The 24463-nt window shown below is 40.9% G+C and overlaps 1 protein-coding gene across 2 annotated transcripts in view; it reads right to left on the bottom strand.

The window, feature by feature from the left end:
* Positions 1 to 4392: 4392 nt before the first annotated feature.
* Positions 4393 to 24463, bottom strand: part of letmd1 (LETM1 domain containing 1) — a 32435-nt gene continuing 12364 nt past the window's right edge. For both annotated transcript variants that reach the window (XM_072249022.1, XM_072249023.1), the window contains 7 exons: positions 23105 to 23220; positions 22329 to 22411; positions 19023 to 19209; positions 13736 to 13837; positions 13350 to 13502; positions 10709 to 10805; positions 4393 to 8220 (listed from right to left, as the gene is read on the bottom strand). In XM_072249022.1, coding sequence (XP_072105123.1) covers positions 8138 to 8220; positions 10709 to 10805; positions 13350 to 13502; positions 13736 to 13837; positions 19023 to 19209; positions 22329 to 22411; positions 23105 to 23220 — 821 coding nt within the window. In that variant the 3' untranslated portion in view covers positions 4393 to 8137. The remainder of the gene's footprint in view (positions 8221 to 10708; positions 10806 to 13349; positions 13503 to 13735; positions 13838 to 19022; positions 19210 to 22328; positions 22412 to 23104; positions 23221 to 24463) is intronic.

Below are 24463 nucleotides of genomic sequence, written 5' to 3'. Positions count from 1 at the left end.
CTGCATTAAAGCCATGTTGTTGGTTGATCCCTTTTTAAAAATCCAAACGGGTCTACTAAAGTTTCAGATTACAGTTGTCAATATTAACAATGTCATCAAATAAACTGCCACAGTCAAAGACTTTTCTCTCTAACAAAATCAATCCAAAATTAAGTGATGAGTTGTATCAAAGCTGCCATTGCTGCTGGTGCAAAAAAACATTTAAAATATTGAATAATTTGGTTAAATACTAGGAAGAATATAAGAATTTAGAATTTGATGTAATCTCTATTATTCTAACTGAATGTCTTCCTTGTTTGAACTGGATCAATATTTAGTTTGTTTCAAGTGCCCCTTTCAGGCTGTCATAATTTTTTGTAGAAAATGATTATTCAGAGGGGTAATGTGTTCTGTTCACTATCCAATATCAGGCAAGATAATGCAGTTTCTACTTTATCTCAATGGAGAGTTTCAAACCAAAAGTCAGCTGAATCATAGTGTTGCTCATAGTAGAGCAGCAAACCCATGTTTTATAAACACTGCAACACTAGTCTATGTGAGGCATGATGTAAAATTTTGCTGCTAAAGTGTACATGTGCATAAAGTGGTACATGCCTTTAAGAGCCTGTGGCTGTGCCTTATTGGGTCAGTTAACATTGATTGCTCTAAAGCAAATCTTGAGGGCAACTGGAGGCCAGAGAAGTAAGTGTGATGGACATAGATGCAATATTTATATTAAATGATACTGGTGTAAACCTGTTACATTAAGATTTTTGCATTCATTTCATGTATTTTGTAACCACTTACAATGTCATCAACAGAAGGGTATGGGGCTTCCACTCCATCAATTGGTATCCAATGCACAAGCTCAGCACAGAAAACATAGCCTGTCAGAACTGGGGTTCAATCTCACCATTTTGGTGGATTGGTGACTTAAATGAACAGTATTTAATGCACACTACAGTACTGTTGATCAGAATGGTAATACATAAACTGAGCAAATACATTGTCACATTCTGCTCCATAAATGAACAAAGACCGTAATGTAGGAGTTGCCTTTTGGGTAATTTGTGGTCTAGTTCCTGAAACGCATTGGTTGAAAGCATAGGCAAATTCAATCTAATATGAATCTAACTGCTACTCTATCTTCCATTCCCACTTTATCAGTGGTAAACAACAGTGGTGACCATAATATGGTGGAATTCTTCATTAAGATGGAGAGTGACATAGTTAATTCAGAAACAAAGGTTCTGAACTTAAAGAAGGGTAACTTTGAAGGTATGAGACGTGATAGACTGGCAAATGACACTTAAAGGGTTGACAGTGGATATGCAATGGCAAGCATTTAAGGATTGCATGGATGAACTACAACAATTGTTCATCCCAGTTTGGCAAAAGAATAAATCAAGGAAGGTAGTGCACCCGTGGCTGACAAGGGAAATTATGGATAGTATCAATTCCAAAGAAGAAGCATACAAATTAGCCAGAAAAAGTGGCTCACCTGAGGACTGGGAGAAATTCAGAGTTCAGCAGAAGAGGACAAAGGGCTTAATTAGGAAGGGGAAAAAAGATTGAGAGAAAACTGGCAGGGAACATAAAAACTGACTGTAAAAGCTTTTATAGATATGTGAAAAGAAAAAGATAGATTAAGACAAATGTAGGTCCCCTACAGACAGAAACAAGTGAATTGATTATGGGGAGTAAGGACATGGCAGACCAATTGAATAATTACTTTGGTTCTGTCTTCACTAAGGAGGACATAAATAATCTTCCAGAAATAGTAGGGGACAGAGGGTCCAGTGAGATGGAGGAACTGAGGGAAATTCATGTTAGTAGGGAAGTGGTGTTAGGTAAATTGAAGGTGGATAAATCCCCAGGGCCAGATGGTCTACATCCCAGGGTGCTTAAGGAAGTAGCCCAAGAAATAGTGGATGCATTAGTGATAATTTTTCAAAACTCTTTAGATTCTGGACTAGTTCCTGAGGATTGGAGGGTGGCTAATGTAACCCCAGTTTTTAAAAAAGGAGGGAGAGAGAAACCAGGGACTTATAGACTGGTTAGCCTAACATCGGTGGTGGGGAAACTGCTAGAGTCAGTTATCAAAGATGTGATAACAGCACATTTGGAAAGCGGTGAAATCATCGGACAAAGTCAGCATGGATTCGTGAAAGGAAAATCATGTCTGACGAATCTCAGAATTTTTTGAGGATGTAACTAGTAGAATGGATAGGGGAGAACCAGTGGATGTGGTATATTTGGATTTTCAAAAGGCTTTTGACAAGGTCCCACACAGGAGATTAGTGTGCAAACTTAAAGCACACGTTATTGGGGGTAAGGTATTGATGTGGATAGAGAATTGGTTGGCAGACGGGAAGCAAAGAGTGGGAATAAACGGGACCTTTTCAGAATGGCAGGCAGTGACTAGTGGGGTACTGCAAGGCTCAGTGCTGGGACCCCAGTTGTTTACAATATATATTAATGACTTGGATGAGGGAATTAAATGCAGCATCTCCAAGTCTGCGGATGACACGAAGCTGGGTGGCAGTGTTAGCTGTGAGGAGGATGCTAAGAGGATGCAGGGTGACTTGGGTAGGTTAGGTGAGTGAGCAAGTTCATGGCAGATGCAATGTAATGTAGATAAATGTGAAGTTATCCACTTTGGCAAAAACAGGAAAACAGATTATTATCTGAATGGTGGCCGATTAGGAAAAGGGGAGGTGCAACGAGACCTGGGTGTCATTATACACCAGTCATTGAAAGTGGGCATGCAGGTACAGCAGGCGGTGAAAAAGGCGAATGGTATGCTGGCATTTATAGCGAGAGGATTCGAGTACAGGAGCAGGGAGGTACTACTGCAGTTGTACAAGGCCTTGGTGAGACCACACCTGGAGTATTGTGTGCAGTTTTGGTCCCCTAATCTGAGGAAAGATATCCTTGCCATAGAGGGAGTACAAAGAAGGTTCACCAGATTGATTCCTGGGATGGCAGGACTTTCATATGAAAGAAAGACTGGATGAACTGGGCTTGTACTCGTTGGAATTTAGAAGATTGAGGGGGGATCTGATTGAAACGTATAAAATCCTAAAGGGATTGGACAGGCTAGATGCAGGAAGATTGTTCCCGATGTTGGGGAAGTCCAGAACGAGGGGTCACAGTTTGAGGATAAAGGGGAAGCCTTTTAGGACCGAGATTAGGAAAAACTTCTTCACACAGAGAGTGGTGAATCCATGGAATTCTCTGCCACAGGAAACAGTTGAGGCCAGTTCATTGACTATATTTAAGAGGGAGTTAGATATGGCCCTTGTGGCTAAAGGGATCAGGGGTATGGAGGGAAGGCAGGTCCAGGGTTCTGAGTTGGATGATCAGCCATGATCATACTGAATGGCGGTGCGGGCTGAATGGCCTACTCCTGCACCTCTTTTCTATGTTTCTATTCCAAGATGAAATTAAGTCTTGTGAACTAAGGGAGAAAGAGCAAACTCCAGTCTCTTCCCAGAATCAATTAACCTAACTACATCAGAACTGTGCTCAAAAGTTATGCAGTGCACACTTTGGCAGTGCAGACTGAAGTGGTATACCCAACATCAAACTCAAGCTTAGTATTACTAATATACTTCACCCCTTCACTAGGCCTCAGTGGTAGATAAATACTCACTGGAACACCAGGTACAGTCAATGAGATGTATAGATATTGAATAACTGTGAATGTAAGCTTTTAAACATGACTCCTGAAACTCCCTGGTACATTGTTTCAAAAGTTGCCTAAGATGGCCAAGAAAAACTAAATTTATAAGTTCATACAGACTTAAAATTAAAAGTAGCTATAAATAAAAATCAAATTAAGTTCTATTACAATAGATGGGCAGTATTTGAATCTAATCTTGACCAGTTAACTTTTAGATCTATCTTTTGCTTGCCCCAATAGCTCCATCATGCCATACTGGGGAGACAGCTTGAAGGCAAGCGTATCATCTGCACAGAAGCTATAAAATGACCTCAAACATCCACTGTTCAGCATTTATAAAATGTGATTAATATAGAAAAGTATCCCAAAGTACTTCACAGGTGGTTATATTTAACACCAGGTCACTTGGGAGGCATTTTTTTAAAGTTAATGTTGGAACTACTGAGTAGCTCAGGCCATATAGGAACAATATTACAGTTTCATGTCACTGACTTAGAGTTCTGATGAAAGATCTTGAACCTGAAAAGTTAACTCATGATAGAAGCTGGCTGATGAACAGCATATTTCTAACAGTTGCTGATTTATTTAATTTTATAGCATTCATAACGTTTTACTTTTGTAAAACAATATTAAGATATGGTGACAAAAACTCTTCCAGAAGTAATTGGAGAGCATTTTAACAAGGACATTTAGAAAGATGAAACCTGATGCACTTTTATTAAGGTTAACAAACTGGAGTTTAATGTAGAAATCTGTCAAATTGTTACACAGCAAAAACTGATGCATCATGAAATAAATAAGGAAAGTAATGCCTATCCCTTCTCTTTTCCCCCACCCTTAAACTCTAACCTCTTGGACTCCATTCATTTGCCCAAACTCTGGTTTCTTTCTCTACTACTTCCTCTTTAGAGATCCTCCTTAAACCTTTGGATCCCATGACAAAAAGGAGCAACACTTTTTTTTTTATTCACATACAATGGATTTTATAGTTTCTCCACATGGAGATTAACCAAAACTGCACTCAATTGACAAGCAATTCCCTTGACAATTCTAATCACATTTAAAGTATATTTGCAAATAAAAATACTTATTGAATTAAAGAATCCAGTTTCACAAAAATAACAGTAAAACAAGATTAAAATGTAAACTTATATGTCTTGTGCAGTGCAGAATCAAAAGGAAATACAGAAAATAATCAGTACTAGAATATAAAAGCAGTGCAATGTAGGGCTGTTTATAGAATCTCTGATTTAGGCAAGCATGTTAATCCATGCTCAAACTTCGTAAGAGAACAAGCTGTCCATTTCTGCACGAATTTATTATGTAGCTTGTGGTAGTAAATGTGGAAGGACTGCTTTGAACTTTTTTTTGAAGGATGGGCACACTGAGGCTATTTTCATCATCACTGCTATTGGACTCAATGGCACAAGTGCTGGGCACACCATTCAGCTAATAGTTAGAAAGTGAAGGTAAAAAGCACCACAACATTGAATGCAACTTTGGGAAAATAAATCAGTCATTTCCATGTATTCTAACTATTCAAAATGCAGCAAGGTAACAAAATTTGGAGACAGAAACCTACCTCGACAGAAAAGTGGTCAATTTTCTACTGTGATATAGAGGTCAGTGCTCTGAATTTAAGATACAAATCTCCTTTAACAAAGTATATAATGTAGTAAACCTAGCATTTCTTTTTGCACTATCAGAATCCAAGTGTAGTTCATGCCTTAATCTTACTGTTTAGCTGGCAGAGAACAATGTCTCACCACTTGAATAACAGTGCAATAGTGCAGTAACATTTAATCAAAGTCCACATTCAGCAATAAGTGTGCCAGAAACTGTGGGAACATTTAAAATTAGGATTAAAATAATTTTTAAAGAATGGGTCTATTGTTGACACCTCAAATGTAATAGGATAAAAAGATAATTACAGATTTTTTAAGCTGCTGCATATTATATTAAAATGGGTAGTATCTTTAATTAAAGATGACCTTTTGGAGACAGGATAAATAGAACTGCTTTGCTTCATCGACCCAACTAAGTGAGCAATTTAGCCAATCTAAGGCATTGAATTCCTGAATCATTTGGTTACACAGGAACTGCATACAAGAAGCATTATCCAAACAAAAAAAAAACAATTATATTAGTACAAATTATATGGCTGTTAAAGAAATGGCAGTGTGCTAATAACATGTTTAAGCCATGGATTATGCTTCACCTGACTGAAGCACAAATTCTGTTTCCTGCTTCCCCCAGTGCGGCCAAGTTTGCTGACAATACAGAGATAGGTGGAGGGGCACATAGCGTTGAGGAAGCAGGAAGTCTGCAGAAGGACTTGGACAGCTGAGAAGACTGGGCAAAGAAGTGGCACATGAAAAAAAAAAGTGTAGGGAAGTGTATGGGCATGCACTTTGTTAGAAGGAATAAAGGCATTGACTAGTTTCTAAATGGGGAGAAAATTCAGAAATCTGAGGTGCAAAGGGACTTGGGAATCCTTGTGCAGGAAGGCAAATGCAATGTTAGCATTTGAGAGGACTAGAATATAAAAACATGTAATTAATGCTGAAGCTTTATAAGGCACTGGTGAGGCCTCACTTGGAATATTGTGAGCAGTTTTGGGCCCCTTATCCAAGAAAGGAGATTCACAAGAATGATCCAGAGATGAAAGGGTTAATATGAGCATTTGATGGTTCTGGGGCCATAATCACTGGAGTTTAGAAGTATGAAAGGAGGGCGGGGAGGGGGTACTCATTGCAATCTACAGAATAGTCAAAGGCCTAGATAGTGTGGGTGTGGAGGGGATGTTTCCCATAGTGGTGGAGACTCGGACCAGAGGGCACAGCCTTAGAATAAAGGCCAAGTCATTGGGTAGCTTTAAAATAGATGTTAATAGGTTCTTGATTTGTTAAGGCATCAAAGATTACTGGGAGAAGGCAGGAGAATGGGGTTGAGAGGGATAATAAATCAGCCATAATGAAATGTCGGAGCAGACTCGAAGGGTCAATTGGCCTAATTCTGTTCCTATGTCTTATAGTCTATAACCAGTCATTTCTGGTTTTGTTACAGATTTGCAGCATCCACAGTATTCATATTTTTGATTTAGTGTCATTGCCCTGATTGTTTCTAGGGTGGAGGGTGGTTCACAGGCATAAGAATGCTCTTAGGTCCACCTACTGTGTTCTCAGTGATGAGCAGTGAATGGAGAGGAGGAAGGTACTGCTTTAAGGGCAGGCAAAAGGGATAGGAAGAAATAGGTGTGGGCCATTTGGGTGATTGTCCAATCAATGAGAACACCCTTCAGTAAGTTTAACTAATTTTTAAATAAACAATCCATACTATAAACTGACTTTCAGATTCACCACTGACCTGGGCCTACCATAATTCTACTCAGGTGGAAGGAGGTGCTGTTTCTGAGCATAACGTCAACCACTTAGTTAAGTTACACTTACATGTGCCTTTGCCATATTAATCAGTGATACTTTACAAGGCAACTTGCTGGAAGTGACAGATAAGAATAAGGTATCTGGAATCTGAGCAAACAAGGCTAGTGATTGTGCATCTCCCTCACCAGATTATTGGATTGTAGCCTGAACAATGATATAAAGGTACATAAAGAAATGATAAAATATAGAACACCTAAAAGTAAGTAGAACAGTGCATGTTAGAAGTTAATACATTTCTGTGTCAAATCAAGTACCGGGGGTGGGAAGGAAGAGGAGGAAAATAAAGCCAAAAAATAAAATCTGAATATAAATCTGAAAAGGTTTGAGAGATCCCAGTGGTTAATGACTAATTGTCAGCTTTAGACAGATTGACTAGAAATAATTATCACTTTTAATTCATTTAAAATAGTACAGTACTTAGATTTGAACTGATTTGACTGGGTTTTCTGTGGTGAGCCTGCTCTGTATCTATGTTGCAAGTGCAGGAATTTCACAACACTGGATGTAACTTAATATTAAACCAGGCAGTGTGATAATGTTTACTCATGGCTGTGAGCATAGAAACACATCCATGTTTCAACGGCACCTGCCCTTGGCTGAAAATGCCGTCCCACTGTCAAAAACAACAGCAAAACTTTAGGTTCACTGTCACTTTGACAACCTCTGGATTAAAGTGATTAAAACCTGTAGCAAAGAAAGTCATCTTGTGTGAACGACAGGAAAAGTTATAGCATTCCAATAAACTACCTTCATGCTTTAAAATAAAAAGTACTGGTCCAAAAAACATTAGATTCTTTTAAATTAATTCATTTATACTTCAAGAAAACAATGATATACACCTTTGTTTCTCTCCTCAGGGAGAATCTTCCACTAAGCATAATCAGTGCGTCACAGGAGGCAAATTAATAGTTACAAGCTTTTGCATTCAAGAGTTTGTCTGCCACTAAAGAAGAAATCCTTGTCAACACAATACATAGATGTCTTGGGTAAACATGTATGGCTAGCCACTCCTTAGTTTTGCATTTGTTGTTTACTTGCTTTTTTCTGGAAGTTTTCTGAGGTAATTTGCAGAAAGTAATACCATGCTGTGCAACAGCAGAGAGACTTCAGAATCTATAAACAGAAAGTTAGATATTTCCACTTAGTAGGTGATTGACTTGCACACATAGTAGAAAAACTAATCACTGTGGCCACAAGAAGCCTATTCTGCACCATAAGATGTAGAAGCAGAATTAGGCTGTTTGGCTCATCAAGTCTGCTCTGCCATTTCATCACAGCCTATCCATTTTTTCCCCCTCAACCCCATTCTCCTGCCTTCTCCCCATAACATTTTCCACACTGACAAATAAAGAACCTATCAACCTACACCTTAAATACACCCAATAGCCTGGCCTCCACAACCACTCATAGCAACAAATTCCACAGATTCACCACCCCTGGTTAAAGAAATTTCTCTTCATCTTTGTTCTAAATGGATGTCCCTCTATTCTGAGGTTGTACCCTCTGGTCCTAGACTCACCATAGGAAACATCCTCTCCATATCCACTCTATCTCGGTCTTTTAACATTAAATAGGTTTCAATGAGATCCTACTCTTTCCCCCCACCCCACCCCTTTCTAAACCCTAGTAAATATAGGCCCAAAGCCATTAATCGCTCATCATACAAAAAGCCTTTCATTCCCAGAATCATCCTTCTGAACATCCTCTGAACCCCCTCCAATAGAAACACATCCTTTCTTAGATAATGGTTCCAAAACTGCTCGCAATACTCCAAGTGAGGTTTCAACAGTGCCTCAACAGTAAAATCCTTGCTTTTATATTCTAGTCCTCTTGAAATGAATGCTAACATTGCATTTGCCTTCCTTACCTACCACTGACTGAACCTGCAAGTTAACCTTTAGAGTATCCTGCACAAGGACTCAAGTCCTTGGCACCTCTGATTTTTAAAAATTTTCCCCCATTTAGAAAATAGTCTCTACCTTTATTCCCTTTAACAAAGTGCATGACCATACACCTCCCTACACTATATTCCATGTGCCAGTTCATTGCCCATTCTCCTAATATGTCCACGTCTTTCTGTAGACTCCCTGCTTCCTCAACACTACCTGCCCCTCAACCCATCTTTGGATCATGTGCAAACTTGGCCACAATGCATTAATTCTGTCATCCAAAATTTTCCCTTAAGGAAACCATGCTGAATTTCCCCTATTTTATCAAATGCCTGCATGAACCCCAAAAATTCATTATTAAGGATGCCAACATCTTCCCAACCACTGAGGTCAGGCTAACTGGCCTATAGTTTCCTGTCCTTTTAAGAAGGGAGGGAGGCAGGAGTGGAGTGACATTTGCAATTTTCTAGTACCCCAGAACCACTGTAGAATCTAATGATCCTTGAGAAATCATTACTAATGCTTTACAATTTATTCGGCTACCTCTTTCAGAACCCTGGGGTTAGGACTGCCTGGTCTAGGTGACTTAACTACCTTCAGACCTTACAGTTTCCCAAGGATCTTCTCCTTAGTAATAGCAACTACTCAATTCTGCCTCCTAACACGCTTGAATTTCTCTCATATTTCATCTTTTCTCTCCTTATTACTTTTTTAGTTATCTTCTGATGGTTTTTAAAAGTTTCCCAAATCTTCTAACTTCCCACAAAATTTTGCTATATTATTTGCCCTTTCTTTTGATTTTTTGCTGTCTCTGACTTCCCTTGTCAGCCACGATTCCCTCATCCTCCCTTTAGAATACTACTACAACTTTGGGGTATATCTATCCTGCACCTTCCGAATCACTCCCAGAAAAGCCAGGTAACTACTGGTCCATGAGCCTTACATCAATGGTAAGAAAATTACTGAAAGAAATTCTTAGGGGCTGGCCCTGACAGTTAAGGCATATGATGCAGGGTCTCAACCCAAAATGTTAACATACACCTTTTGGCTCTTCAGAAGTTGCTTGAACCGCTGAATTAGGGGAGAGATCAGATAGGCTGACCTTGCTTTCTGAGGAGCAAAGGAGACTAAGTGGGTGAGCTGACAGAAGTACTTAAGATTATGAGAGGCATCAATAAGGTAGATAGTTTAAATCTTTTTTCTATTGTAATGTTATCAAAAAGGTATAGGTTTAAGGTGAGAGGAAGGTCATTCTGATAGCACAATGAAATACATGTATGGAAAAAATGACTGGAGAATGATTGTTCAATTTCATTCAATGTGGTATTCAGAACTCGAACTAGGCACCAGAAACATTGTAAATTTTGAAGATTATGAGGGCTACATTCCAAATGGAACTGGAAGACTAAAAACACTTTGATGCCATATAAGTACAACAACTTTAAGGGCAGAGAATTACATAACCAGCAAAAATTCAAAGCCACAATAGCCTTCTCTATCCTGTAACAATTCAATGAATTCTAAAGAGAATGAAAGTTAGTATTAATGAGAAGTTATTTCTCATATATAGATATAAGCAGGAACAATGACCCACATGACCTATTGCACTGTAAAAGGTAACAACATCGTAATTATTTGAAAGACAACGATTCAGTTATTGTCACCAAGATGACGATAAATGCACCTGGAACATTTGATTTGTGCCCATTTACCTTTTAATCTCTTGGAAAGTTGGACCCATTTGAATAACCAGTCCTTGCACTGCGCTGCATTCAGGTGCACTGAATTCAGGCCTCTCACATAACATGCCTTGAGATCAGAATCAAAAGAAAAATTAGGTGAAGCATGTTTCGACAGGCAAAATCAAAACACCAAGAAAACAATGTTTTCCTTTTAATAAACATCAAGACAGGCCGATTATCTTATTCGACTGTATGAGGAGAGTCTTTAATAAAAGTAATTATTTTAAAAGATCAAAAATGCCAGTATTAGATTAGGTTTTGGGGTACTTGGAAATACATGTTAAAATAGGCTGAAGTCAGCATGGTTTCCTCAAGGGGAAATCTTACCTGACAAATCTGTTGGAATTCTTTGAGGAAATAACAGGCAAGATAGACAAAGGAGAGTCAGTGGATGTTGTTTTCTTGGATTTTCAGAAGGCCTTTGATGAGGTGCCACACATGAGGCTGCTAAACAAGATAAGAGCCCATGGTATTACAGGAAAGGTACTAACATGGAGAGAAGATTGGCTGACTGGCAGGAGGCAAAGAGTGAGAATAAAGAGGACCTTTTCTGATTGGCTGCTGGTGACTAGGGGTGTTCCAAAGGAGTCGGTGTTGGGACCACTTCTTTTCATATTATATGTCAATGTTTTGGATGACAGAACTGATGGCTTTGTGGCTAAGTTTCTGGACAATAGAAAGACAGGTGGAAGGACAGGTAGTCATGAGGAGGAAGAGTGCAGAAGGACTTAGATTAGGAGAATGGACAAAGAAATGGCACACAGAATACAATATTGGGAAGTGTATGGTCATGCACATTGGTAGGAGGAATAAAGGTGTAGACTATCTTCTAAATGATAAGAAAATACAAAAATCAGAGGTGCAAAGGGATTTGGGAGTCCTTGTGCAGGCAGGATTCCCGAATGGTTCACCTGCAGTTTGAGTTGGTGGTGAGGAAGACAAATGCAATGTTAGCATTAAAATCAAGAGGACTAGAATATAAAAGCAAGGATGTAATACTAAACCTTTATAAGGCATTGGTCAGACTGCACTTGGGAGTATTGTGAGCAGTTTTAGGCCCTTTATCTAAGAAAGAATGTGCTGGCATTGCAGTGGGTCCAGAGGAGGTCCACAAGAATGATCTCAGGAATTAAATGGTTAATTAATTTCACGTCATATGCCGGTGATAATAAACCTGATTCTGATTCATGTATGAGGAACGTTTGATGGCTCTGGGCCTGTACTCACTGAAGATTAGAAAAGGTGGGGTCAGGAAATATCTCATCGAAACCTATTGAATATTTAAAGGCCTAGATAGAATGATATGGAGAGGACATTTCCTATGGTAGGGGAGCCTAGGACCAGAGGGCTTATCCTCAGAATAAAAGGACATCCCTTTAGAACAGAGGTGAGCAGGAATTTCTTTAGCCAGCAAGTAGTGAATCTGTGGAATATATTGCCAGACAGCTGTGAAGCCCAAGTTATTGTGTGTATTTAAAGTAGAGGTTTATACATTCTTTATTAGTAATGGAGTCAAAGGTTATGGGGATAAGTCAGGAGAATAGGGTTGAGAGGGATAATAAATCAGCCATGATGGAAGAGCAGACTCGATGGGTTGAATGGCCTAATTCTGCTCCCATGTCTTACGATCTTAAATCAAATGCTTTCTCCAAGGTATTACAAGACTATAGGGTCAAAATAGAAAACAAGGTACGTGTAGACTTTAAAGTGTCACCCTCACCCACAACTCCTTTCTTCCCTCAATACTCTTCTACTCTCCAAGCAACAGAACAAAATGACAATGCTTCCAGGTCTCTCTCAAAGTGTTCATGGGGCCCAAACAAATAACATGGACTAATGCTGCACTGGAATTGCTATGTTTCAGGTTCTGGACTGTTGTCACATCCACCCGCTAGAAAGCTTTGTATGTAACTAGGATCACTTGACATCCTGATCTGCACTGGGATGCCTATAGTTACTACAATATTAATGAAGCTGGTGTCTCAGAAATATTGCCTCTTTACTAGGGAGACAATTAGCCGTAAGCCACATTCTGAAGGCTAAGCTCACTTTACAATCAACATCCCCAGCTTTGTAGCATTCTCCAGGCCCGCAGCCTCAGGCAGCAGAGTGGTGCTACTGCTTCTCAGCTTCTTTGTTGATCTGCTTGTGCCATCTCTGTAGAGTTTGCCCATCCTCTTTCTAACCGCTCCGGTTTTCTCCCACATCTCAAAGTCAAGTAGGTGCATGGGAGGATTGGTTGCTGTAGTGTGCAGTGATGAAGAATAGAATCCAGGGCAAGTTGAGGAAACATGGGGAAAATAAAACAGAATAAGAGTAAATGGATGGCTGATGCAGACTCCATAAGCTGAAGGGCTCCTCTGATCGCAGTCTCCAATTTCTATTCCCTTCACACCACCACTGGTGATCAGGCTTTCAACTGAGACCTTAAGCCTCTGGACTTCCTTCCCAAAGACACATCCCACCCAATTAAGCTTCGTGTCACCCTTCCCAATATTCTTTGAATTGGCCTCAGTTTTCACCTGAATACTCCTCTGAAATATTTTGCCACATTACAAACATTTTTATAAAATGCAAGTGGTTGTTCCACACCATCAACCTTTCAACTCACAGTTCTTAGTTCATCCTCCGAAAGGTCATGCACTTCCAAGGTATCTAAAGCTTGGTCCAAATGACGAATTTCCATGATGTGGCTCCAGAGACGACGGCGTAGGATGAAGGAGGGCATGTGTGGAGTGAGAAACATTACCCGACTAAAGACTTCCTAACAACATAACAGTAGGATGCAGGTGAATGAGCAACCATTCCTTTTGCCTTTTATTTCAGAAGTCAAAGACATATAGCTAATTTAAAAAAAAACAATCTTACTTTGCAAATTATCCAACACTTATATGAAACAACTTTGTCGGTTAACAAGTATACTGCTTAAAATAGCTTTCCAAAGTCTTGCATCATTTAAGTTGCTTACTAATGGGCTAATAGGAATATACTCCTTACCGCCTGCTGTGATTCAATATGATGGATTCCTAGTGGCCGTCTGGAGAACAGCTTTACCACTGTGAGTAGCTGGGAGATTTCTGGGTGAATGCCTTCCTGAACCTTCATTTAAAACAGTAGTGGATCACAAATGCCGTCAGCAACCCCAAAATACAGCTTACTGCAATCAATATAATAGGGTAGTAACTTTTCTTTCCCCCTTCCAAAGTTCCTCAAAACCATTTTACCAGTGGGAAAGAAAACACACACACCTGGAACCTCAAAAGGGTAAGTGAGTTGATAGAAACAGAGAGAGTATACACCTTCAGTACCCAATAACCTTGAAATTCTAATGTAATAACAACATTGCAATATTAATGTTTTCTTTTTTGGATGTCAAGACTTTTTCCCCTCCTTACCAATAATCCAAAGAATTTTTTACTGGGCGACATAACTATTACTCCTGCATCTAAATGAGACAGAATGTGCCTGAGATGTAAGACAAGGCTCTCTCTTGCTGTATATTCTCCGACTCAAAACTGAAAATAGGATCTAAAGGAATGAATTCATTTCCACCAGGTGTGGATGAGGCAACAGTATCAGTATTTGGCATGTGTATCCAGTTTGCCCTTCATGTTGTGAAAAATCCTCTTCCATTGATCAAGGCATGACAGCAGAGATGTGTGGATGTCAGTGAGTGAGGCCAGCGGGAAGAATCTAAAAAATAAGACAGCTTTATAGAGCGGGTGATGTAGAGAGAGTCAGAGTAGGAGGGCTTTGGCTCAACGGAGCATCGGCGATAACTCATCAAGGCGAGGTAATTTACTTGTGAAGAATAGGAATAGGAAGTTTGTCCGCGAGGTAGTGTTCTGTACTGGGTGTCGGATGTGGGATATCTGGGAGAATCCCGGCTTTCCGGATGGCCACATCTACACCAGGTGTGTCAAGCTGCAGCTCCTTAGGGACCGGGTTAGGGAAATTGATCTGCAGCTCGATGACCTTCGTCTGGTCAGGGAAAGTGAGGAGGTGATAGAGAGGAGCTATAGGCAGGTAGTCACACCGGGGCCTCGGGAGACAGATAAGCAGGTAACAGTCCGGAGAGGGAAGGGCAAGAGTCAGAAGCTAAGAGTACCCCTGTAGCTGTTCCCCTGAACAATAAGTACTCCTGTTTGAGTACTGTTTGGGTGGCGGGGGGGGGGGGGGGGGGGAACGACTTCTGGCACAGAGTCTGGCCCTGTGGCTCAGAAGGGTAGGGAAAGGAAGAGGATGGCAGCAGTGATAGGGGACTCTATAGTTAGGGGGTCAGACAGGTGATTCCGTGGATGCAGGAAAGAAACACGGATGGTAGTTTGCCTCCCAGGTGCCAGGATCTGGGATGTTTCTGATTGCATCCACGATATCCTGAAGTGAGAAGGTGAACAGCCAGAGGTAGTGGTACATGTTGGTACCAATGACATGGGTAGGAAAAGGGACGAGGCCCTGAAAACAGACCACAGGGAGTTAGGAAAGAAGCTGAGAAGCCGGACCACAAGGTTTCTAATCTCGGGATCATTGCCTGTGCCACATGACAGTGAGTATAGGATAGAGTGAGGTGGAGGATAAATGTGTGGCTGAGGGATTGGAGCAGGGGGCAGGGATTCAGATTTCTGGATCATTGGGACCTCTTTTGGGGCAGGCATGACCTGTACAATAAGGATGGGTTGCACTTGAATCCGAGAGGGACCAATATCCTGGCAGGAAGGTTTGCTAAGGCTATTGGGGAAGAGTTTAAACTAGAATTGATGCGGGGGTGGGAACCGAACTGAAGATACGGAGGAAGGGGCGGTTGGCTCACAAATAGAGAAAGGTTGTAGACAGTGCAAGAGGGAGGACAGGCAGGTGATAGAGAAGGGATGTGCTCAGACTGATGGTTTGAGATCTGTCTATTTAAATGCGAGGTGTATTATGAATAAAGCGGATGAGCTTACAGCGTGAATCAGTACTTGGAGATATGATATTGTGGCCATTACAGAGACTTGGATGGTGCAAGGGCAGGAATGGCTACTTAGAGTGCCAGGCTTTAAATGTTTCAAAAAGGACAGGGAGGGAGGCAAAAGAAATGGGGGCGCGGCACTGTTGATCAGAGATAGTGTCACGACCGTAGAAAAGGAGGAAGCCATGGATGGATTGTCTACTGAGTCTCTGTGGGTGGAAGGTAGAAACAGGAAGGGGTCAATAACTCTACTGGGTGTTTCTTATAGACCACCCAATGGTAACAGGGACATCGAGGAGCAGATAGGGAGAAAGATTCTGGAATGGTGCAATAATAACAGGGTTGTTATGATGGGGGATTTTAATTTCCCAAATATCAATTGGTATGTCCCTAGAGTGAGGGGTTTAGATAGGGTGGAGTTTGTTACGTGTGATCAGGAAGGTTTCTTGGCACAATATGTAGATAAGCCTACAAGAGGAGAGGCTGTACTTGATCTGGTATTGGGAAATGAACCTGGTCAGGTGCCAGGTCTCTCAGTGGGAGTGCATTTTGGAGATAGTGATCACAATTCTATCTCCTTTACCATAACATTGGAGAGGGGTAGGAATAGGAACAGACAAGTCAAGAAAATGTTTAATTGGAGTAAGGGGAAATATGAAGCCATCAGGCAGGAACTTGGAGGCATAAATTGGGAATAGATGTTCTCAGGGAAACATACGGTCGAAATGTGGCGAATGTTCAGGGGATATTTGCATGGAGTTCTGCATAGGTACATTCCACTGAGACAGGGAAAGGACGGTAGGGCACAGGAACCATGGTGTACAAGGCTGTAGAAAATTTAGTCAAGAGGAAAAGAAAAGCTTACGAAAGGTTCAAAAAACTAGGCAATGATAGAGATCTAGAAAATTATAAGGCTGGCAGGAAGGAGCTTAAGAATGAAATTAGGAGAGCCAGAAGGGGCCATGAGAAGGCCTTGGCGAATAGCATTCGAGAAAACCCCAAGGCATTCTACAAGTATGTGAACAGCAAGAAGATAAGGCGTGAGACAATAGGACCAATCAAGTGTGACAGTGGAAAAATGTGTGTGGAACCAGAGGCAGTAGCGGCGGTACTTAATGAATACTCTGCTTCAGTACTCACTACGGAAAAGGACCTTGGCGATTGTAGGGATGACTTACAGTGGACTGAAAAACTTCAGCATATAGACATTAAGAAAGAGAATGTGCTGGAGCTTTTGGAAAGCATCAAGTTGGATAAGTCACTGGGACCAGACGAGATACACACCAATCTACTGTGGGAGGCGAGAGAGGAGATTGCTGAGACTCTGGCAATGATCTTTGCATCATCAATGGGGACTGGAGGTAACCCAGGAAATTATAGACCAGTGATTGATAAGTTGATGGGGAAGATCCTTAGAGGCAGGATATATGAACATTTGGAGAGGCATAATATGATTAGGAATAGTCAGCATAGCTTTGTCAAAGGCAGGTCATGCCTTACGAGCCTGATTGAATTTTTTGAGGATGTGACTAAACACATTGATGAAGGTAGAGCAGTAGATGTAGTGTATATGGATTTCAGCAAGGCATTTGATAAGGTACCCCATGCAAGTCTTATTGAGAAAGTAAGGAGGCATGGGATCCAAGGGGACATTGCTTTGTGGATCCAGAACTGCCTTGCACACAAAAGGCAAAGAGTGGTTGTAGATGGGTCATATTCTGCATGGAGGCCGGTGACCAGTGGTGTGCCTCAGGGATCTGTTCTGAGACCCTTACTCTTCATGATTTTTATAAGTGACCTGGATGAGGAAGTGGAGGGATGGGTTAGTAAATTTGCTGATGACACAAAGGTTGGGGGTGTTGTGGATAGTGTGGAGGGCTGTCAGATGTTACAGCAGGACATCAACGATAGGATGCAAAACTGGGCTGAGAAGTGGCAGATGGAGTTCAACCCAGATAAGTGTGACGTGGTTCATTTTGGTAGGTCAAATACGATGGCAGAATATAGTATTAATGGTAAGACTCTTGGCAGCGTGGAGGATCAGAGGGATCTTGGGGTTCGAGTCCATAGGACACTCAAAGCTGCTGTGCAGGTTGACTCTGTGGTTAAGAAGGCATATGGTGCATTGGCCTTCATCAACCGTGGGATTGGATTCAAGAGCCGAGAGGTAATGTTTCAGCTATATAGGAGCCTGGTCAGATCCCACTTGGAGGACTGTGCTCAGTTCTGGTCACCTCACTACAGGAAGGATGTGGAAACCATAGAAAGGGTGCAGAGAAGATTTACAAGGATGTTGCCTGGATTGGGGAGCATGCCTTATGAGGATAGGTTGAGTGAACTCGGCCTTTTTCTCCTTGGAGCGATGGAGGGTGAGAGATGACCTGACAGAAGTGTATAAGATGATGAGAGGCATTGATCGTGTGGATAGTCGGAGGCTTTTTCCCAGGGCTGAAATGGCTAACACTAGAGGGCACAGCTTTAAGGTGCTTAGAAGTAGGTACAGGGGAGATGTCAGGGTTAAGTTCTTTTACACAGAGAATGGTGAGTGTGTGGAACGGGCTGCCGGTGACGGTGGTGGAGGCGGATACTATAGGGTCTTTTAAGAGACTCTTGGATGGGTACATGAAGCTTAGAAAAATAGAGGGCTATGGGTAACCCGAGGTAATTTCTAAAATAAGTACACGTTCAGCACAGCATTGTCTTCCTTATTGATTAAACCACTGTATTTCTCACTTTTTACTCACCAATAAGATCCAAATTGATTACTTTGAAACAGGCATTTAATAATAACAGAAACATTTCCATCAATTACAATAGAACTTACAAGCTAGTCACCCAGAACAACTTCTGACACACTAATGTATGAATAGATGAAAGAGAAACAGGAGGCAGCCATACAGGCTTTGAGTCTGCTTCACCATTCAATAAATTCATGATTGAGCTGATCTTGGTCTCAACTCCATTTTCAAACTGCTCCACCCAAGCCTAGCCTCACTTATGCAACCCCTTCCTTTATATCTTACTCTAAATGCTAGCCGGGATAATAGATAGGTCGATCTCTTTCTTGGATTATAGCTGTCACACTAACAGTCAGGAGTGATCCAAAACCTTGGGATTTTTCCCCATTTTTCTTCCCTGACTCTTTTGGGCAGGACCAAATATTTAGCCTTTTGCCTTCTCAGTAACATTGAGAATACAACACTCAGAGCAATAGAAATAAATATGTACCTTGCCACTCCATGTTACAACTCATTAGGATACCAATGACCTGACAAGTACCAGTTCCAAGGTAATCCTGGAAATAAAGCTTCAAGTTTAACATATCTGTGTACGTACTTTGTTGCCAAGATTTATAAGCTGATGTTTCAGTTGTTTGTCGTTAACTTTTGAGGCTGCTTTAATTAAGCCACTCACAGCAACTGGGTAAACCTGAGCCCGTAATGAGTGGTAGATTTCTTTATATTCTTGCTGCTGTTCAAGGGTCCAGAAGTGCCTCATTAAAAACTGACGTGGAAAGAAATACCTACAAATAAAATAAGGTACAGATTTAGGAAACTCGTATGTGGGTTCCAACTGTTCAGTGCTAAAGGTAATTCACTAATTCTGACACAAATGTATTTTAAAGTCCACATAAAGCCCCATAACTACTGCTTGTAAAAACATTTAACGCATCAAGGCCTTGTGGCACATCATGCTGCAGTGTTGCCAATACATATAAACTGAGTTACAACAGGTTACAACTGTGGTTACACTTCAAAAATCAAGAATATCAGGATTCCTTCTGTGCCATATCTACTTTTCAAAGTAACTTCTCAATGGATGCCATATAAATCCAAGTTCTTCATTTTGTTTAAGAATTCCCAGGAACATCACTATCAAAAGCTAGCGCCAGTGAACTGAAGGCAGGTGCTAAATAGGTAAGAAGAATTGAATACTGTAAATCTGAAATTAAAAATGCTATAATACTCAGTAAATCTCTGATCATTAGAAAAAAAAGAGTTAATGATTCAAGTGTTCAGAACTGAAAGATGCTAGAGATGAATTAGAAGCATGAAAAGTGGGTCCAAGAAAAATACAAAGGAGAGGAAGGTTGGACCACACCAACGACCGCGCAAAAGAAAAGAGGTAATGAGATTCAGTTTAGAAATTTAACAGAGGTCAAAAATGGTTCCGAGAAAATGGATACAAGTGTTGCAGGGAACATGGCAGTACAATGGTAGGTACATCCCAGGGGTTAGGATCACTGGCTCAAACCTCCAGCATTCACATTGGATCTGAAAACAAAACAGTGGTCAAGATCACAACTTGAAATGCAAAGCCAATAGTTCTACCACTGTTCATCACCCAAAAGTAGAACTATAGAAGTTAATCACAAAACAATGCCCACTACACATTTCAAACATGTATCTCAGAATAATGCGTATTGCTTCACGGAATGAAGTGTACACAAAAATCTCTGTACACACCTCCCAACCTCAGTTATGTTTGTGTGAACTACTACTATCAGGCCACAGGGAAAGGAGGAAAGCTTATCCCCGTTTACTTTGCACACTTCTTACTACAAGCTTAGTGAGTACAACTTGGAGTAGGACTAACCACCTAGCTCTTTGAAAGTCCGACAGGCAGTGGGTTACTTCTGTCCTGTAAGATTCTGCTTCAGACAATTAAATGTCTTTCCAGAATTATCGCTTTCCACTAGAGGGCATGACATACTAAAACCAAAAAATTACAATATATGGTACACGTAATTCAGCATGACATCAAAAACTTTGATAAACTTCTATAGATGTGTGGTGGAGAGTATATTGACTGGCTGCATCACAGCCTAGTATGGAAACCCTTTAATGGAAAATCCTACAAAAAGTAGTGCATTTTGCCCAGTCCATCACGGGTAAAGCCCTCCCCACCACTGAACACATCTACACCAAGATTGTTGCAGGAAAGCAGCATCCATCATTCAGGAGCCCTACCACCCAGGCTATGCTCTCTTCTCTCTGCTGCCATCAGGAAGGTGGTACAGGAACCTCAGAACTCTCACCACCAAGTTCAGGAATTATCATTACCCCCTCACATCAGGCTCATGAACCAGAGGATATTTTCAATCAGCTTCACCTGCCCCATCATTGAACTGTTCCCACAACCTATGGACTCGCTTCCAAGGACTCATCATCTCATGTCCTCGATATTTATAGATTATTTAGTATTATTTCTTCCTTTTTGTATTTGCACAGTTTGTTGTCTTTTGCACAATGTTGAACGCCCAAGTTGTGCAGTCTTTCAATATTATGTTTATTATTCTATTATGGAATTATTGAGTATGCCCAGAAGAAAATAAATCTCAGGGTTGTATATGGTGATATGTGTACTTTGATAATAAATTTACTTTGAACTCCTTAAACTTCCTAAAGATTGCAAGGGGGAAAAGTAATCTGATACATAGGTTGCAACATCTAACAGGTTTTGAATGACCTGCTGGTTAAACTACAGTCGGCCCTCCTTATCCGCGAGGAATTGGTTCCAGGACCCCTCGCAGATACCAAAAAACACAGATGCTCAAGTCCCTTATTCAACCGGTCTCATGTGGTGGACCTCAGGACCCAGCGGAACTCGGACCTTATTTAACCTGTCTCAGTGCAGTGGGCATTAGGACCCGGCGGCAGAGCTCTGAATCTGCAGTGTCTCTGTTCATGAAAATAATCACGATCGCGATTTAAAATAAAGTGGAAATAATAAAGCGATCAGAAAGAGGTGAAACACCATCGGTCATTGGAAAAGCATTAGGCTACAGTCGGTCAACGATCGGCACACTTTTAAAGGATAAGATGAGTAAGGCCCTGCCCAATTAAAGCTACAATTATTACTAAGCAACGCAGTGGTTTAATTACTGGGTTTTGGGGTTTTGATCCTTCACATCAACCTGGCACAGATGGACAGCGTGCTCGGGAGCAATCTGTCACTGGATCGAACCCGGGAACGATCTGTCAGTGGATCGAACTCGGGAACTTCCGTTCCCGAGCCTGGTGCTGAAACATACGTTTCTTGAGTATTTTATATGCATAGAAAGGTAAAATATATACTATATACTAAGACAAACGTTTGACTAACTGACACTAAATAGTACCGGATGCACCTGTTCTGACTTACTGAGTAAGAGAACTTCGGGTTTTTTTCGATCCCGATCCACGATAACCTACGCACATCCTCCCGTATACTTTAAATCATCTCTAGATTACTTACAATACCTAATACAATGTAAATGCTACATAAAATAGTTGTTATACTGCATTGTTTAGGGAATAATGACAAGAAGAAAAATCTGTACATGCTTGAACAACAAGTACTGGAAGAGCACTTCCAGGTTTTCTCAATTCACGGTTGGTTGAATTCGCGCATGCAGAACTCGTGGATAAGGAGGGCTGACTGTATGTTTTCTAAAATACTCAATCATTATTTGCCAGTTGGCATTAGAACTGTTTTTTTGTTTAAAACTGTATTTAAGTGCTTTTTATAATACCATGTCAACTTATGATGTTTCAAAATTTTAAAGCTTTGGTCACAAATATATTTAAAAATATGGCTAAATTATCATAAATGGTCACTGCCCAACTTGAGAACATTAATGAAAATTCTTAAAATACTTACATCAATACAAAGACAACATAATTTGCAAATGGTGGAATGGAGAGAAGCACCACTGGTACTACCTTTATAACATCTCTGCGAAACTGGAAAAGAAGATACTCATATTAGTAAATACCAACAACTTTGTTCATTCTCAGGCAACCAGTACACTACCAAATTCATTACTGTTCACAACAGTAATTATTTTTTTTACAAGAAAAAGAATTTAAGAATGAATTTGTATATATTTCTCTGACATCAAATGTACCTATTGAAACCCATTGTAACAGACTTTTAAGTACTCCAGTTTCTTACTTCATTTCCTTTTCTGTGAGATTTTGTTTAAAATTCAGATGAGAGGCATGATGTTGGGAGTAGTACTCCTTCCATTTTGGGCATTTGGAACCAGCAATGAGATAGCCCAGATCAGTTATAGCACAATAAAATGCAAAAGAAAGTTCCATACTATCTTTTTTCCCCCAACCTCAGAGTAACAATTGTCATTTCCTGCACCCTTTGGCTCAAGAACAAATTTTTAAAACGGCTCCAAGTCTGCACCTTGCAACCAACCATCACCCAAACTATATGGATAAAAGCTTTAGAAAAATCTGCCTTTATCTACTTTTGCAGCCAAAGATGTGGGTATGCGATTCATTAGCAGAAGGAGAAAGCAAATACAAAGGAAAACAAAAGTGTTTTTGAACAATTGGCTTGCAAGAAAGGAGTTTTTCTGCTCCATTGCTTGAAAAAGGAACAATTTGGCACTGTGTGGCCTTCACTGTGGAAAAGATTCCCACCTGTCTTAATTTTTCCATTTCTCTGTAAGGCAGCTGGTTGTACTTTAGTCCCTTATTAGTCATGTTATGCTTTATTTCACTAACTTCCTTGAAGTCAAGGTACAACAGACGGAAACCTGCAAGATAAGCAAAGTGAAAAGTTATCCATTGCGGAAAATGCAAACATTATTCAGGGTATTTGACAAGATAACTATTATTTTAGTAATTATAAAGCAACAGGCTGTTATGATCAGAAATCATTTACACCCTGAAAGATTGTGGAAGCAAATGTAATAACCAATTTTGAAAGGGAATGCTGCTATTACATGAAGGGGAAAATTGCAGGGCTATGGGAAAGAGCAAGCAGCTCTTTCAAAGAACTGACTGATATACAAGGGGCAGAACAGCATCCTTTTACGCAACAAGATTCAATGAAAAACAGACATGCACTTCCATTGTGCATTTCACACCAGGAAGCTCCAGGTGCTTTGAGTCAAGTTAAGGACTTTGTTAAAAATTTGCACATGAGCTCCCACAAACAGCAACACACACAAAATGCTTGAGGAACTCAGCAGGTCAGGCAGCATCTAGGAAATGAATAAACAGTCGACGTTTCAGGCCTTCATAAGGACTGGAAAAGAAGGGAAAAGAAGCCAGAATAAGGTGGGGAGGGAGGGAGGAGGGGTATGGAGTAAGAAGCTGGGAGGTAATAGGCGGACAAGGTGGGGGCTGGAGAAGAAAGAATCTGATAGGAGGGCAGAGTGGACCATGGAGAAAGGGAAGGAGGGGAACCAGCGGATAATAAGCAGGCGAGGAGAAGGGGAGAGGTAAAAGGAGAGCCAGAGTGGCAAATGGAAGAGGGAAGAAGGAGAGGGAAAAGTTACTGGAAGTTGGATAAATCAATGTTCATGCCGTCAGGTTGGAGGCTACCCAGACGGAATATGAGGTGTTGTTCCTTGACCTCGAGAGTGGTGTCATCGTAGCAGTAGAGGAGGCCATGGACCTATATATCGGAATAGGAATGGGGATTGGAATTAAAATGTTTGGCCACTGGGAAATCCTACTTTTTGCAGATGGAGCGAAGGTGCTCGACAAAGCAGTCCCCCAAACTGAGTCAGGTTTCACCAGTGTAGAGGAGGCCACATTGGGAGCACTGGGTAGATGACCCCAATAGTTTTGCAATGCAAGCGAAGTGTTGCCTCACCTGGAAGAACTGTTTGGGGCCCTGAATGGAGGTGAATGGGCAGGTGTAGCGCTTCTGCCACTTGCAGGGATAAGTACCAGGAGGGACATTAGTGGGGAGGGAGCAATCCCAGAGGAAAGCGGAGATGGGGGGGGGTGTGGGGGAGAAGGAGGTAAAGATGTGTTTGGCGGTAGGAT

This window comes from Mobula birostris, chromosome X, assembly GCF_030028105.1.
Source record: "Mobula birostris isolate sMobBir1 chromosome X, sMobBir1.hap1, whole genome shotgun sequence".
NCBI lineage: Eukaryota > Metazoa > Chordata > Chondrichthyes > Myliobatiformes > Myliobatidae > Mobula > Mobula birostris.
The sequence above is the reverse complement of the archived record's forward strand: the minus strand, read 5'-3'. Positions and strand labels throughout refer to the sequence as shown.